We start from the raw sequence: 16,780 nt of genomic DNA on the forward strand, positions 1-16,780 counted from the left end.
AAGAAATTAAGAATTTATATAAATTCAAAAATATTATTAGTCACTTACTCAAAAAGTGTTTCTTCTTTTCACATCGGAAATAAATGAAATCTATTTTAAAATATAAATTATATTTTAAGAATTTTATTTGTATTTTTAAATAAACTTTAAAAACATAATGGTAAATACTTACTAAAAATTTGAATACGTACGATTAAAATTTTAAGTACATACCAGTTATTATATGAAGAAGCTAAAAAAACTAAATGGTTTTTATAATTTTGTGTAACTTATAGAAGTAAAAATAGAAACTGACACTTTTATTAATAACCATTAAAAAGTTTATTTTCATAAAAAACAAGAAATGATATAAGTATAATTTGTTTACAAGATGCAAAATTGTAACAAACCACAAAAATTTTCCTATTCATTCTACAGAAACATCTAACAGTTCATGCTGTACTTTCTTTTGAACAAACTCTAATTTAAAAATTCTGTTCCCCCATAATTATTGAATGCACACAAAAGTTGTATGAGTTGAATTTTCTACAAAGTAGTTTTGCGATTCCTATAAAAAATATAATAAATACAGGAAAATATTTTTTTAAATTAAGCAAAAACTGTACTCACATGGCATTGACACCTAAGAAATTCTTCATTTCTTCCACCACACTGTCGTATCTAGGATCATCATAGTCCGCTTCGCTTCCATATGTATGAAGAGCGGAGTAAGTGGATTGATTCTGAACAGGAGTGGATGCCGGAATGGGAGCAGGAGGAGGAGCAGGAGTAGGAGCTGGAACTGGAGCACGTGGTAAGGAACGAACCATTCCTGTCGTTACTAAATCGGGTCTTTGAGTTGGAGTGGCTGCTGTATAAGTAAAGCCGCGTGCCTCGACACCTTCTAGTGCATAAAGACCAGTTCATGAATATATGTATGAAAATCGAATTGAAAGTTAAGAATAAAACAAACCTGGTTCTAGTAAAGGTCTGTCTAATTTGTGCATGCAGCAACAGGATACTAAAGGCAGAATTACAATGATGACCAATGAGACGACGACAGGTAGAGTAAATGAAAGTTGCTGATAAAGAGGTTCATCATCGTTTTCTAAATTTCAAAAATCAATCATCGATAAAAGTATTTAGGTATTAATAGAAATTATTTATTTTTAATTATTAATTATAGAGAACCGCTTTGTTAACAATTATTTGTTTTTCTAGAAGGCGAAGCAATATATGATCAGATGCGACAACTTTATTTAATTTTTTTACGATGACAGTTCGACTTTTCTATGGACATTTGAACACTTGACACAGTATCATCGTAAAAATTAAATGAAGTTGTTTCATCTGGTCATGTGGTTGGTCTCGCCTTTTTCTAAAGAAACAAACAAAAAATAAATAAGAATAAATTAAAATAAACTGATAGGAAAAAACATTTATAAAAGAAAGTGTAAAGAGCATTTAATAATCATTAATACTAAAAATAAATTGAATGTAAATGACAATATGCACATTTTTACCGGTTGGTATTATACGCTTATTATAAAAATGACCGCCAGTGTGTGACTAAATTGTATATCGGTACTCTTGTATACTAGAAAGTTCACGTTATTATTACTGTATATTTCTAACACTGAAGAGGCTGTTAATTAATATACTTCGAAATGCACATGATGTGAGTGCATCTCTTCGATAATAAAAAAGGACTGTCAAAAAAATCAGTGTACTTTTTATCATATTCATTATTTTAAAGTGGACTTTTCTTTTGAAAGTTTTTTAGAATATTATATATATAAATATACTTTTTTAAAATATATTTCAAGCGATCTCCCGAATTTACAAAAAAGAACAAATTATTCATAATTTATAAATTCATAATATAAAAAATTAATTAAGATATTAAAAAATTTTAATGTTTTATTCAGTTTAAAATATCTGAGAGTTTAAGAGCAATTGTACGTAGATTTACTGCTGCAATATTTTACAGGATAAAACTTCGAAAACAAATTGAGATTGATTTTTTTTCTGTCGAAAGTACAGTAATAAATTTCGAATCTATATTCTTGTTAAGAACAATGATTGAAGCATCTGTCAAAAAATTGTACGTAAATAAAATGCTTCGTTTTTGGCTAAATTCTGTTAGAGCGTGCAGAGCAAATATATAATTTGCTCTGTACGCTCATAGCGCTAAAAGGTAACAACAAACTGGAGTTAATCATGAAAAATATTAAGCAGCGCTAAAATCTTGCTTCCGCTTGAAAAAAAAAAAAAACTGAAGCTTATGAAATGTTGAAAGAGGTGTGTTGTGAATGGTTAAATGCATTCTATAAAAGACAGGAATTCAATCTTGAAGCAAACATTAACAAATCTTGAAGCAAACATTAACACTACTGTCATTGTCCGAAAGACCCAACGACTTACCATCAGCAGTTTATCAACTGCTGATATAAGCGGCTGGATGGCTGAGCGGTCAAGGTGACAGCCAATCGCTCTGGGAAACCCTGAATCCATTCCGGAAGGGTCGATTAATTCCCAAAAATTTTTCGGTCTGTCTGGATATGTCGGGCCCCATCCCTCCCCACCCGGCCGTCCCATTGTGAGCCTAGCCGAACTCATAATGGGCTTGCTAATAGAGGCCCTCTTAGTGCCTACAGGGCGGAAAGAGTTTTAAAAAAATGCCGATATATTTGAACGTCTCCTATGGGAGTGTCCATACAACTTTTTATGACCGTCGTATACGAAACGCGTTTGTTCTCGATGGGTTCTTTGATTTTTCCGATATTTGAGCAGAAGCACGTTCGAAAGGAAGTCAGCCCAAGAGTTTCAAACTTTGGTGGTGACTGATATTGGTGACGCATTTCTGCTATCAGTTGTCGCAAGTGATAAATCCTTCTACGTCATCTCGGTTCTAAGTGCAAACTAGTCAGCACAGCATGAAAATAATCAGTAAGATGTATTTCATGCTGGGTTGGCAAGGAATGGTCATTATCTTTTTTGATTGCCAAGAAATGTGCCGACATATATTGCTGAATACAACAGTCGCCGGCCAGTAATAACTGTCCAGTAATGCACACTTATGTTATATCACATTCAGAAGAAATGTCCTGATTTCCATGGTAATGGTTGGCGACTACATCGGGACAATGTGCGCCCATATGCTGTTAACTGAAAGACTGAGTATTTGACCAAGATAATTTCGTGCGCTCCATTTTATCGTACATCACAGATTTAACACTTTGCGACTTTTTCCTATTCTCAGTACCGAAGTCGAAGTTATGGGGAATCCATTTCCCTCTACAATAACAGGTAATCGAGGCAATTGTCAATTACATTTTTTAAAAAATGGACTAGTATGTCTTCAAATACTGCATTAAATTGTGTCTTCAAAAAAGTGCATTAAATTCCATAGGAATAAGACCACATTCACCTTCCCTAGAGTGAATATCATGTAAAAAATCAGTTTCAATTTGCTTTGACTCTCTCTCGTACCTTTCAGTTTTCTTTATTTTAAATATTGATGTAAGCATAATCAGTAGAATTATTAGTTTTATAAAATAATTAAAAATATACCCTTTTATGAAAATATAAGATATATTTATTTTATATTTCAAACTTATTTAGAATTATAATTTTAAAATAATAAAATAGAAAAATACATACCTCCTTATCTAATTTTGTTGTTTATTATTTGACTTTATAATTATTTAAAAGTAATTAAAAATAATTACATATAAACAAGCATTATAATTTGCAGAATAAATTTTTAGCTCATTATTCTAATTATTTTTTCGAAGATATCAGTAAAATAGAATTAAAAGAATAAAAATTTTAAATGAGAAAATTAATATAATAATCAATTCACATTTATTTATTACTTTTATTTGCTGTGAGAAAACTGAGTACTTCGGTGGGTCCACTATCTCCATATTTATTCTTTGCTGTCAGATACATTTGGTACTGTACACCTCCGACCAATCCTCCTATTGTGTAATTATGATTTGGGGATAGTGGAAGACGAACCATTTGCCATTGTCCATTTGTTGGTTTTATATGGGCAACGTAACCTATAAAAATTAAATATCATTTAGGAGATTATTCGTTATTTAAATTTATTTTATAATAATTAACATTTTAATATCAACGAATTATTATTATTTATAATATAATTTAAAAAATAAAGTGGAAATTTTATCAAATGGTCAATTAAAATATAGGAATTTTCTATATTCACTCAATATTAAAAGATTATTTTGAAACAATTATCAACCATTATTATAAGACTATAAACACTAAATTCTATTTTTTATTATCATTAAATCTAAATATTATTATTTTTACTATCACCAAAAAAATATAAAACTAAAATTTGTTGACAATATGATATTGAATGTAGAAAACTTTTTCAAAAATAAGAGAGCAATAAAATAAAATAATTAAGACAGAAAACCAGCCATTTCTTATCTTCAGAACACTATCAAACTTTTCTAACAGACTCCATTGCGCTTATAAGCGCACCACTTTTTTCACTTCTGTTATAATTCATAGTAGTACCTCACTTCAAAAATTACAATTACACGATTAACAACTTTTTCGTCCTTAGGTTAAATCTCCTATATATGAGATGTTTTATTTCTCTGCCTGTATCTTATAATTCTGTAATTTTACTCCCTACACTTTCATATGCTGTTACAAAGTAACCCATCATTTCTACGAAATTTACTCCTGTAGCGTATACTAGCTAAACCAATTAACAAAAATTAATTGTATTTATAGATAAAGCATTATTCTTGCTTATAATTAACTTAAACATACTTCTAACACACCAACTATTTCCGTTTTCTTACAACCGAAGAAAACATCAAACACATGTAATAAAGGATAAAATTAAATAACAACATTAAACTTAATTTATATCAAATACCAGTTAAAGGTGTGTTTCTTTTTGAGGACCATAAGATTCTCATTGTCACTGAGTTAGAGTCAGTTGTCAAAATTGATATCCGAGGTGTTGGAGGCGATTCTGAAAAAAAAATTATCATCATCAGGTAAACGTATTTAACAAAATATTTAATTTGAATTAACAAACTTTATCTTACCAACATAAGAAGTAGTTATAAGTATCGGTTCTGAAGGTGGACCCAATCCAGCTCTATTGTAAGCAATGACGATCACTGTATAAGTCGACGTTTTCTGGAGATTATCTAATTTAGCTCTTTGAAATTCATGCTTGTGATCCATTTTCACATTTTTATATGAATAAGATATATGTGATCCCTGACTCGTTTTCTTATATCCAATATAAAATCCCAGTAATAATCCATTCCATTGTTGTCTAGATGGTGACTAAAGTTTATAAATTTTAAAATTATTATTATAAAATATAATAGTCAACACATAAATGAAAACATTTGTTCAAAGATATACTTGTAGATAATTACTTTCCAAGATAAAACAGCTGAAGCAGTTGATTTTTCGCTTACTTGAAGATCGAAAGCAGGTGATGTAGGTTCTAAAATTTGAAAAAAAAACCTATTTGTATTAACAATTAATTCAGCCTTTTTTGATTAATTTATTATCACCACCAAAAATATCACTTTTTTGAATTAAGATATAAATTTTTATATTGCAAATATTAAAGAATGGCATTCATTAGCTTAATTAAAGTATTTTAGTATTAAAATTTCGGAAAAGGTATTGCTAATGTTGAGAGAGTTACCTTCTTCGGAAGTAATGGCTTCAACGATTTTTGATGGTTTGCTACTTCCTACTTCATTGATAGCAACAACTTGAAATTGATATTTCGTAAATGGCTTCAAACGAAGGACAATGACTGACATTTGAGATCCATCAATTTTTAGTTCTAAGGGATTGTCCTTACCTTCTACAATAACATTCGTACTGAATATAACTAAATATAAATCAACGTTTATAATGAAACTCATTTATTATCACCTTTCTTATAAATACAAATGTATTTTTGAATTGCAGTATTTCCATTATAAGGCTGCAACCAACTGAGCCGAACACTTCTACTCCATACTGATTTCACCTTTAATTCTTCGGGTTGGCTTGGTGGCTCTAAAAATTTTATCAGACTCATCCTTAAATATTATTTTTGATATTAAATTAAAGTATTATTAATATTAAGAAACATACCAACAATTCCTAACCTAATAGCCATCTGGCTATGTCCAAATGTGTTATTGGCACTACAAACATACAATCCACTGTCTTCTCTATTAGTAGATTCAATATTTAACACTGATTTGTAGCTTCTTTCAAAATTCGTGTGTACTATTTGTATCCTGATAATTATTTTAGCAATTGAAAAGTAAATTATTAAAACAGCTCATGGAAATATCTATTTATATACACTATTAAAGTTTCTTTCCACCTTTGATTGTCTTCTGGCTTGTTTCCGTCTTTAGTCCAATAAATATTTAGCGGTTTATCTCCAGTTATGTTACAAACTAATATAGAATCTTCACCATTTCTAACCATTTTTTGAACTGACTCTACGTTAACTGTCGGTGGAACTATATGAATACAGTATACTCTTAATATATTTAATATCTAATTTTTGTAATTTATCATATAAATTTTGTTATTTTCTTTAAAATATTCAATTTCGATTATATATTTATTTAGTAGAAATTCACTACAATTTTACCTTGAACTTCAATTCTAACAGTCTTTGACAAGTTCTCTCCGACACCATTTCCCACTTCACATGTATAGAATCCTTCATCGTCTTTCCTTGCAGCAACAGTACTCATTGTGCCACTGTCAATAATCTTCCAGTTGCTTTCTGTTACAGGAGATGATTGAGCAATGTTGAATCCTAAACAGATCAATTTTAAAATATCTTATTATCTGTTAATTAGTTTTTCTTATTCACACCTATCCATTTATGAATTTTTTTAAAATAAATATACTTGTAATAAACCATTTAAAATATTTTTAGTTTAAAATGTCCTTATTCTAATTTTTAATTAGAAATTGTTTAACAGGTATGCAAATATTAAATATTTTTATATCGAAAAAATATCATTTATTGATATAGTTACTGATTTATACATCTGTTTCTTTCAGTATATAAGCTATAATGTTGTTTCTACAGTGTATATATTAAATGCACATCAATTGTAATAGGTGTAATTTACGATTTCGAAAGACTATTTTATGTGTGATGTCGATAATAGCGATTAATTGATTTAGTTGCCTTATAATATTTAAATTATTTAATGGAAAATATGTTTTTAAAAAGTCAAAATGTATTAATTATATTAAGTCCGTTAATAGAATAATTTAAGTCGTTATTATAATGCGGCTTAAATTATTCTATTGACAGATTTAAATTATGTACTGTACTTTACCTTTTGTTCTTCTCCATTTAACGGTTGGTGCTGGATAGCCATCAGCTTCGCAATGAAGAACTAATTTGTTTCCCGCTTTAACTGATACGTCATATGGTTGACGAACCCACGCAGGTGGCACTAAATCAGAATTCGTACGTAAAAAAATCAATTTAACTTTTTATAACTATAACATCCCTTTTAAACTTTTTAATTCCTCACCTGAAACAAGTAATTTCGTCATTAAATTATCCGATCCAGCTCTATTCGTTACTACACAGGTATAATTTCCGCTATCAGCACCTTTAACGGATGCTATGATGAGAGAAGTTGAAAAATCCCCTTGGCGATGAATTACCAAATGAGAGGATTCTGTCAATGGTTTACCATTCTTTGACCATTGAAAAGTTAATGGTGGATCGCCTTCACTAATTCCACACGTAGCTATATATCTTTGTCCTTCTTTTAAGCTATTTTCACTAATTTGCGGCACAATTTTCGGAGGAACTATAAAATAATAAACATAAATCATATTGCATCTAAATTAAACGTATTTATAAAATTTTAAAAAGCATATAAATAGAATAGCAAACATGTGGTTATTTAAAATGATCTTCATAATTTATTTTAATAAATTAACGTAATATTTTTAATTCAATTCGAATACGTTAGATCGCAAGATTTGTTAAGACAAATTAACTTCAGAAATTAAAAAGTGTAGATTAAGTTAGAAAATAAATGCGAAGAGCTAAACACTGATAAATTTCGATTACAGCTTTTTCATGATCCTCAAAGAAAATTAAAATCCTGATGAACACACTTTTCTCTATTTTTTAAATAAAAAATGCACCCAGAAGATAGACATTACTATCCTTTACTAAAGAATCTGACAAGTAAATCATGAATGTAAAAAGAAAAAAAAACAAAGCATTTCCATTAGCTTCACTCAAAGTGTGACTGTTTTATTAACTAAATTTAAATTTCTATCCATGTAAAAATTAGAATAGATAACATGTTTAAAGGCTGTAAAAAACTTCATTATCTGTGTAAGGTGAGCTTACACTTTAATTATTAAAATAAATAGTTTAATCTGCCAAAAATGTACTCAACTTTCTTCATCTTTAAATATATTTTTCAATTTCTCGCAATTCATGTGTATTAACACCATATTTCTGTTAGCTAATTAGAGCTTTTCCACTTTTGAATCCTTAGTCATTTGAAAATTGACAAATATCATCCTTTACAAGATTGCTCTTTGCTTTTATTATTATTATTTTTTTAATCTTAAAGACTGAAGAGATTGTTCATAATAGATTAAAAAACAAAGAAAAATTTATTTTAAAATGTAAGATGATTATTTCTCTTCTATCTTTATTTTTTCTTTTTTATTTCTGTCTCTACAATAGTGATCAATTTTTAACTGGATTTCAACTCAATGAAAACCGTAATAAAAATATTATCATCATCAAATAAATAAAAGAATTTTCTTTTTTCTTATATAGCTACGTATTTGGCTATTAGTTTAGGACTTATCACACCACGTTTTTTAAGAAACTTGACTTGGACTTTTTCTTTTTTAATTCCAACTTTTATATCTACGTTCGGGTTATTTCTCTCTCTTCAAGTGGAGTAAAATATTTTTCTATTAAACAAATTTTTCTTCTTGTAAAATACAATCTTGTAAATAAGTAGCATTTTGCTAGTTTTTTCTTTAATTTTTCCATAAATTGTAATTTTTTACCACAACATTTCTTAAAAAGTAAAAATAACAATCAATCAATTTTACATTATTCACTTGAATTAAATTTTATACAACCATTTTACCGGAAGTTTCTTTGCATAGAAATGCAGAGAAACTTCCGATAAAATGGCTGTATAAAAATGGTTTATGGAAAAATTGAGAAGAGGGTGAAAATAACCCGAAATGTACAGTACATATTGGAGTTGGAATTAAAAAAGAAAAAAAGTCCATGTCAAGTTTCTTAAAAAAACGTGGTGTGATAAATCTTAAACTAATAGCCAAATACGTAGCTATATTAGAAAAAAAATAAAGGACATTCATGATATATTGAAATTGCAATGCAATCGTAGAATGTTCGATATTGCCTGAGTAACTGAGATGTAAAATTAAAAAATTTATAAAAAATTATAATTAGGCATTATAGCATTATGCAAATATGATTTTCTTTATGAAAAAATTCAAATAATTTAGTTTTTAAAATTAAAAAATAAACTGTGCAGTAAGTATAATTTAATTGACATTTTAACAAACATTTTTTAGAATAAATGAATTTTAAAATACATATTTTGAAATAAACGAAAATGTCTATTTTTTAGTTAATTCAGATTTCATCAAAAGGAATATATATATATATATTAAACATAACAAAAATAAAAGCTTATACAACTTATGTAAAAGATAAATCTGAAATAGCAAAAAGTTTTAATGATAAAATTGAAATGACACAAACTAAATTATCTGTAATAATATAAACAACAGAAAAATTTGCTTAATATATTTTTGTAATTAAAATATGTATAAATAAAATATAAGTTATATTTAATTTGCAATAAAATCTTTACGACGAGCTAAATTATTCTAGAAATCCTTTAAAATGGCATAAATAAATGCGTTCTTATATAGCGTCAACCTTGTTGAGCGCCAATGAATGGTCACGTAAAAGGACCACCTTCATAAAAGTTTAATTATAGAACCCTTCATTATCTCTGAATTACTTAATGTAGGATTTTACTTTGCGAGAAAATAATGCTATTACCAAATCATATGACTTTCAAACTCTCATACTTCAAATGTTTACACAGACCTCATCACTTTAAATAATTTGTAGTGTTTATTCATTATTTTACTTTAAATTTCTCCCCTTTTAAAAAAGTTTAATTATAGAATCATAGAATTATATAATCATAGAATCATATAATTATAGAAAAACAGAATCAAAAATAACGTTTTATTTTTCATCAACATTATTATAAATATTAATGAAAAATGCAGTTAAACAGTATCATTGAAAATGTTTTCATTTCAGAAATAGATATATTTAAAATTTAATACTTTACTAAATACATTTTCATTCTTACTTTAAATTATATAAAAACTATAACTGATTAAGATGAATGCTAGTATAAACTTTAGTGTGTTATCGCTATCAAATTCACAAGATCCTTAAGTAAAAGCTAATTAAGCAGTTTTACGAATGTTAGATATTTCTGGTTTTTGTTATTATCTCTTAGATATTTATAAAATTTATAATGTATTATAAATGTATGTATATATATTTGATATTTAATTCGTTTCTGCGTTAAAGTAACCGTTAATTTTTTTTATTTATTTAATGTAAGGAGGACTTAACACAACTAAACAATTTAAGATAAAATTAGGTCACTGAAAAAAAAATCTGAAAAATTATGTTTTTTTAAAGAGCATTTTAGATAGTAGTAGTATAGTAGTATACAGTAGTATTTTATTTAGGTACAGAAATGACTGCATAGAAACATATGCAAATTAATAACCGAAGTTAGCTATTAACAAAACTGAACTCATAATTTATAAAGTTTTGCTTTCAACTAAATAAAAATATATTATATAAAATTTTATATCACACATTCCTAATTATTATTGTCATATTCATTTAAAACCCAATAAAATTATAAATATTTAATCACAGTGCAAGTGTTAAAAAATCATTATCAAAGTATATTGAAGTAGTATAATAAATCATTAAAATATATAAAGTATTATTTTTTAATCTTTTTCTTTAAGTTTATTGTAAACGCATTTTAATAATTAATTTGTAAAATAATTGTCATTTAAATTATATAAATATTTGTTCAATAGTGTTGTGCTATAATGTGTATAATACTGAATTATCAGTGCTAAATTAAACATTTGTTCTTTGTAATATAAAATTTGTTTAAATAAATAAAATTTATTTTAAAATAATAACAACCAAATTATAGAAGGATCTCGATTTAACAAACAAATTATTTTTCTGTCCTAAACAAAAATTTTAGTAACTTTTCTTTTATTCTCGAATAGAGCATGCTAAACAGTTAGATCAATGAGTCAGCAGGAGGAAAGTGTTTATCACGTTTAATTAAAATAAACTTTGGTTTATATTGTAAATTTATGTTTAAATTTTTAACAAATGTGTTAGTGGCTTGTATAAATTGCTCAATTTACAGTACATTACAATTACATTTTAATACATCCGGTACATTGTAAGTTCATTACTATTATACGTTGTTTAAAATACATACAATCTAATGAACTTGTCAATATCGGATATCTATCCGGTCCGTTAAATTAAGGTCCTATTGTACTTCGCTTTTATAAATATTAACAGTGAATAAATTTCACAAATTAACAAAACTATTAAACACTTTCATTCTTTATATTAAATATTAAAACCAAACGAATCACAACTCTAAAAAAGATAGATGTTTCATATAAAAATCAAATAAATATTAGTTAATTTTAACGGATTATTTTTCACCTTATAATCAATGATCATTTCCAATCTTTTGTAGGAAGCCAAGATGGCGACCGATAGTAGAATAAAGAACAAACTTATTACTTACCTTCCGTGATAATGGGATAAATAAGATGACAAATCCATAAATACAAACACCAAACTAGTAAATTGCGATTCAGATGTATTTCCATAGCAAATTAGAAGCATATATCAGTGCAATAGTTATGAAATCACAATGAGTAGCTGCAGTCCTTGCATAGCTCGGCTCTGTTGCAGTGAAGCCACACTTCCATTTTCGTTAAAACTTACATGGCCCTGTAAAATTAGATCTACGTGAGTAAATATCCAGAAAATGTCAGTCCTATTAAATTATGAAATTCCTATTATTCTTGTTTGAACAAATATTAAAAAAAAAACTACGTTAACGTTTTACTTGAATCTAGATTTTTAGATGGATAAACTCATTCCGAATAATACTAAACAATGTTGAGTAGAGCGACACATAGTGGTAAAATATGGCATTTTAGTTATACAATAATAAAAATAAGAAAATTCAGTTTCAAAAATTTATTTAATAATACCTTACTATTGTAAAAATAATTATATTTTTAATTTGTGTTTACATTGAACACAAGGTGCAATAATTAATAATAAATTTTAAAAATAATAATGACTACATGCTACATATTATTATTTTCAAATGTAAAACGTAAAAAATATTTACTTACATCATGTGAGGACAGTATTAAAATAATACTTTGAAGAAATAATATTTTTCAAAATTTAGCTATTAATTAAAAATAAAACCGTTAATCAAATTTTCATAAAGATTCTAAAATAATAATATTCAAAGACTCACCTGAAATCTTCAGATTTATTAATATGTACTTTCTAAATTCTAAAAATTAACTACAGGGTATATAAATTAGCAAGAAAGATAGTCACGATACAGTTGAAATAAAATAAGGCAAAGAACAAATATTAATAATGAATAAAAATGTTTTATTTTCATAAAAACAAATATGGTCTAAGAAGTCTTACAGGATGCAAACTTTTAACAAATCACACAATTCTTCTAATCATATTATCTACAGAAACATTTAACAGTTTTCATGTTGTAGATTGTAATTGGACATATTTTAAGATATAAAAGCTTTCCTTTGGAAACTTTTAAATGCACATAAAAATCTCCAAAAGTTTTGAATGATTTACAAAGTTGTTTTGCGATTCCTATAATAAATAAATATTTTAACGATCGAGAAATTTTCAACATTGAAAACACCAAAAACAATAACTCACATAGCATTGGCACCTAAGAAATTCTTCATTTCTTCCACCACACTGTCGTATCTAGGATCATCATAGTCCGCTTCACTTCCATATGTATGAAGAGCGGAGTAAGTGGATTGATTCTGTACAGGAGTGGATGCCGGAATGGGAACAGGAGGAGGAGCGGGAGTAGGAGCTGGAACTGGGGCACGTGGTAAGGAACGAACCATTCCTGTCGTTACTAAATCGGGTCTTTGAGTTGGAGTGGCTGCTGTATAAGTGAAGCCGCGTGCCTCGACACCTTCTAGTGCATAAAGACCAGTTTATGAATAATAATGAAAAAAAATTAATAAAAATACTTAAGAATAAAACAAACCTGGTTCTAAAAATGGCCTGTCTAATTTGTGCATGCAGCAACAGGATACCAGAGGAAGAATTATAATTATTACCAATGAGACGACGACAGGTAGTGTAAAGGAAAGTTGTTGATAAAGTGGTTCGTCATCTGCTTCTGGAAAAATAAACAGTTTCTTCTAAAATTAACATTTAAAATTATGTTAAAAGTTAGTCTCTTACTCTAATTATTATGAGTAGGAATAATATTTTAAATTTTAGGATATATAAATACACAAGTTCAATTACAAAAACTCCAATTACAATTAAAATATATCAGTATATTTCCCTTTGTTAATAGTACGAATGAATGTATAGTGCTGGTATATTGTGCATTCCAATTGATTTGTGCACTATTATATCTTGAATTCTTAAGTATTTTTGAAGTTAAATTATTTTTTCTATTACACCAAGTAAATGGTGTTCATAATTATTTTATTTATTTGTAAAAATATTTATTGTAATGTTGTCTTTCTAGATTTCGTTACAGAGTCCTAAGCCAATGAGAGATTTTTGTTTAGGATCTATTTCTCCAGTTTTGTTTAAATATAAAGGCCAGATTTTTTCTATTTTCTAAGAATATATTATTTTTAAGGAAAATAAACAGAAATACTATTTTTATTAAACTTTAGTTGTGTCAATTAGAAAAAGGAAAACAAATCATAAAAATTTAACTTCTGAATTTTGATTTACGTTTTAACAGAAATTTAAGTAAAATAAAGTTAATTTATTAATTTGGTCTGATTCGAAATAAGACATACTTTTCAAACACAAATGATCTGCCATTATCTTTAAAGCAGACAAGTATAATACAGAAAAGTGTTTTAATTACGCTTAAATTAATGTTAACTCAAGATAAATAATACGAAATAGCATTCATTGTAAAATATATATTGATAAAAATGGAAAAATATACAATTTAAATATTTTCTTACTTTTATTTGCTGTAAGAAAGCTGAGTACTTCAGTGGGTCCACTGTCTCCATATTCGTTCTTCGCTGTTAAATACATTTGATATTGAACTCCACTGACCAATCCTCCGATAGTATAATTATTATTTGGAGACAATGGCAGTCGAACCATTTGCCACTGCCCGTTAGTAGGTTTTACGTGAGCAACATAACCTATTAAGAAAAATTTAAAATTCACAAAATTAATAATGAATTAAAATCACAAAAAGTATTTAAACAAATCAAAATGAAATACCAGTTAAAGGAGTGTTTCTCTTCGAAGACCATAAAATTCTCATAGTCACTGAATTTGGATCAGTTGACAAAATAGATATCCGCGGTGTTGGAGGAGATTCTTAAAAATAAAGTTTAATTAAAAGTTTATAAATTCGTTATACTTAACTTTTATTATTAAATTTTCATTTACCAACGTAGGACGTCGTTAAGAGTATCGGCTCCGAAGGTGGACCTAATCCAGCCCTGTTGTAAGCGATAACAGTCACAGTGTAAGTCGAAGTCTTCTGCAGATCGTTCAATACAGTTTTTTGAATTTCTGCTTTGTGATTAATTTTCACGTTTTTATATGAATAAGATATTTGTGACCCTTGATTGGTTTTCTTATATCCAATGTAAAATCCCAATAATGGTCCGTTCCACTGATGCTTTGGTGGAGGCTAATTGTGTTTGTGTATTTATAGTTTTTAGTAAAAATGGAAATATAAAACTGCAAAAAATTAGATCATAAATCTAAATAATTACCTTCCAAGTTAAAACAGCTGAAGCGGTTGATTTCTCACTTACTTGAAGATCAAAAGCAGGAGATGCAGGCTCTATGATAATAAACGTTTATGTTAGTGACATTTCAAACTAAGCAAATAGCTTATATCTTCTTTTTCTAATAGATTTTATTAAACTACGTTGTGAAATAAGTAAATGGCTATTTGAAAATAATCAGTTTATTTATTACTATTAAAAATTTCTTCTGAAAACTTTAAGTTATCGATTAATTCTAAATTTATATCTTAAATATTAATAGAAAAAAAGCCTCTTATAGCGCGCCATCAAAGCTCTCCAGGGAGAAAGGAAAAATGTGTTATTGGCACTTCAAATTCTTAATAGGCAGAAAATTGCTATCGAAATTTAATCACAGATTTCCATTTTTTCAATCATTTTGATCAATTCTGACATTCCAGGAGCCCTTTCACAGATACTGAGCCATCGTGTACCATCTTCACAGATGGTTCTGGCATTGACGAGCAAAAAGGCTGTAGCTTTGTCTGTTATATAGACAACAGCGAAGTGTTCAGTAAGCAGTGTCGCCCGGATCACTTGTGTTCTGTCTTCCAGGCAGAACTTTTTGCAATAACTCAAGCTATTAAATGGTGCAATGACACCTATACAGGATATAATATCACAATCACCTCTAACAGTGCCTCTGCGCTGAGTCTCATCGAAAGCAACAGCCTCCACCCTATGATTGTTGAGGTGCACAAGCACTTACATGATTCTGAGAACCGTTACTCGTTAAAGTGGACTCAAGCTCATGCCGGAACTGCTGGTAATGAGAGGGCAGATGTCCTTGCCAAAGAAGCAGCTAGAAACGATTCCCTCCCTTTCTCCTATAATAAAATTCCTCTTAAGAAAGTGAAGAAATTACTATTCAAAGATCTTCTCACCGATTGGCAACATGAATGGGAGGAAGACAATCATACCATCACATACAGCTTTATCCCAGATATACAACAATATTTTCTCAACAATTGGATCAAAAACGACCATTACAGCGTACAATTTTATACAAATCATGGCAGGTTTAACGCTTATAAGCATAGGTTCTCCATTGGAAATTGTAACAAATGTAATTTCTGTGATAAAATCGATGGGAGCTACCATTACGTCTTCGATTGCCCTATAACCGAGACCGAGCGAAACGAACTTAAATTAACTGTTATCAGGAACGGTGGTAGTTGGCCTTGTCAACCCTGGGAACTTCTTAACACGCAAGAAATGTATGACCTCTTTCAAAGGTTTATCAAGAAATATTTCCGGGCCACGACCATCAGGTAAGAGTTGCTGCAACCAGGTCGATTGATCTACCAACTCTTTGCATCTTCCTCATGTTAACCTTGTATTTATTCTCCCTTCGCGTCTCCACATATATCCTTGTAATCACACTTGTTGTTGTGCCTTCTCTTGCCAGCGCTGGGCACGCTACATGTAAAATAATATGTACTTGTTTGTAAATAGTTTAACTCTCTGTTAACTCAAATCGCACAATTGAATGTGTTTTCTCTACCGATGTACACAATTTGTTATTCTGTTACCTCTGGTCTTCACC

At 28.4% G+C, this 16,780-nt stretch overlaps 1 protein-coding gene across 1 annotated transcript in view; it reads right to left on the minus strand.

Moving 5' to 3' along the window:
- Nucleotides 1–308: 308 nt before the first annotated feature.
- The window catches only part of LOC136986280 (cell adhesion molecule DSCAML1-like), a 50,581-nt gene continuing 34,109 nt past the window's right edge, over nucleotides 309–16,780 (minus strand). Inside the window, exons 28-36 of the mRNA XM_067283775.1 lie at nucleotides 5,935–6,060; nucleotides 5,699–5,863; nucleotides 5,421–5,491; nucleotides 5,079–5,325; nucleotides 4,904–5,002; nucleotides 3,858–4,046; nucleotides 953–1,087; nucleotides 610–883; nucleotides 309–547 (exon numbers count right to left, since the gene is read on the minus strand). Coding sequence (XP_067139876.1) covers nucleotides 526–547; nucleotides 610–883; nucleotides 953–1,087; nucleotides 3,858–4,046; nucleotides 4,904–5,002; nucleotides 5,079–5,325; nucleotides 5,421–5,491; nucleotides 5,699–5,863; nucleotides 5,935–6,060 — 1,328 coding nt within the window. The 3' untranslated portion in view covers nucleotides 309–525. The remainder of the gene's footprint in view (nucleotides 548–609; nucleotides 884–952; nucleotides 1,088–3,857; nucleotides 4,047–4,903; nucleotides 5,003–5,078; nucleotides 5,326–5,420; nucleotides 5,492–5,698; nucleotides 5,864–5,934; nucleotides 6,061–16,780) is intronic.

This window comes from Centruroides vittatus, unplaced genomic scaffold (assembly GCF_030686945.1).
Source record: "Centruroides vittatus isolate TY-2023 unplaced genomic scaffold, ASM3068694v2 scaffold_1015, whole genome shotgun sequence".
Classification (NCBI taxonomy): Eukaryota; Metazoa; Arthropoda; class Arachnida; order Scorpiones; family Buthidae; genus Centruroides; species Centruroides vittatus.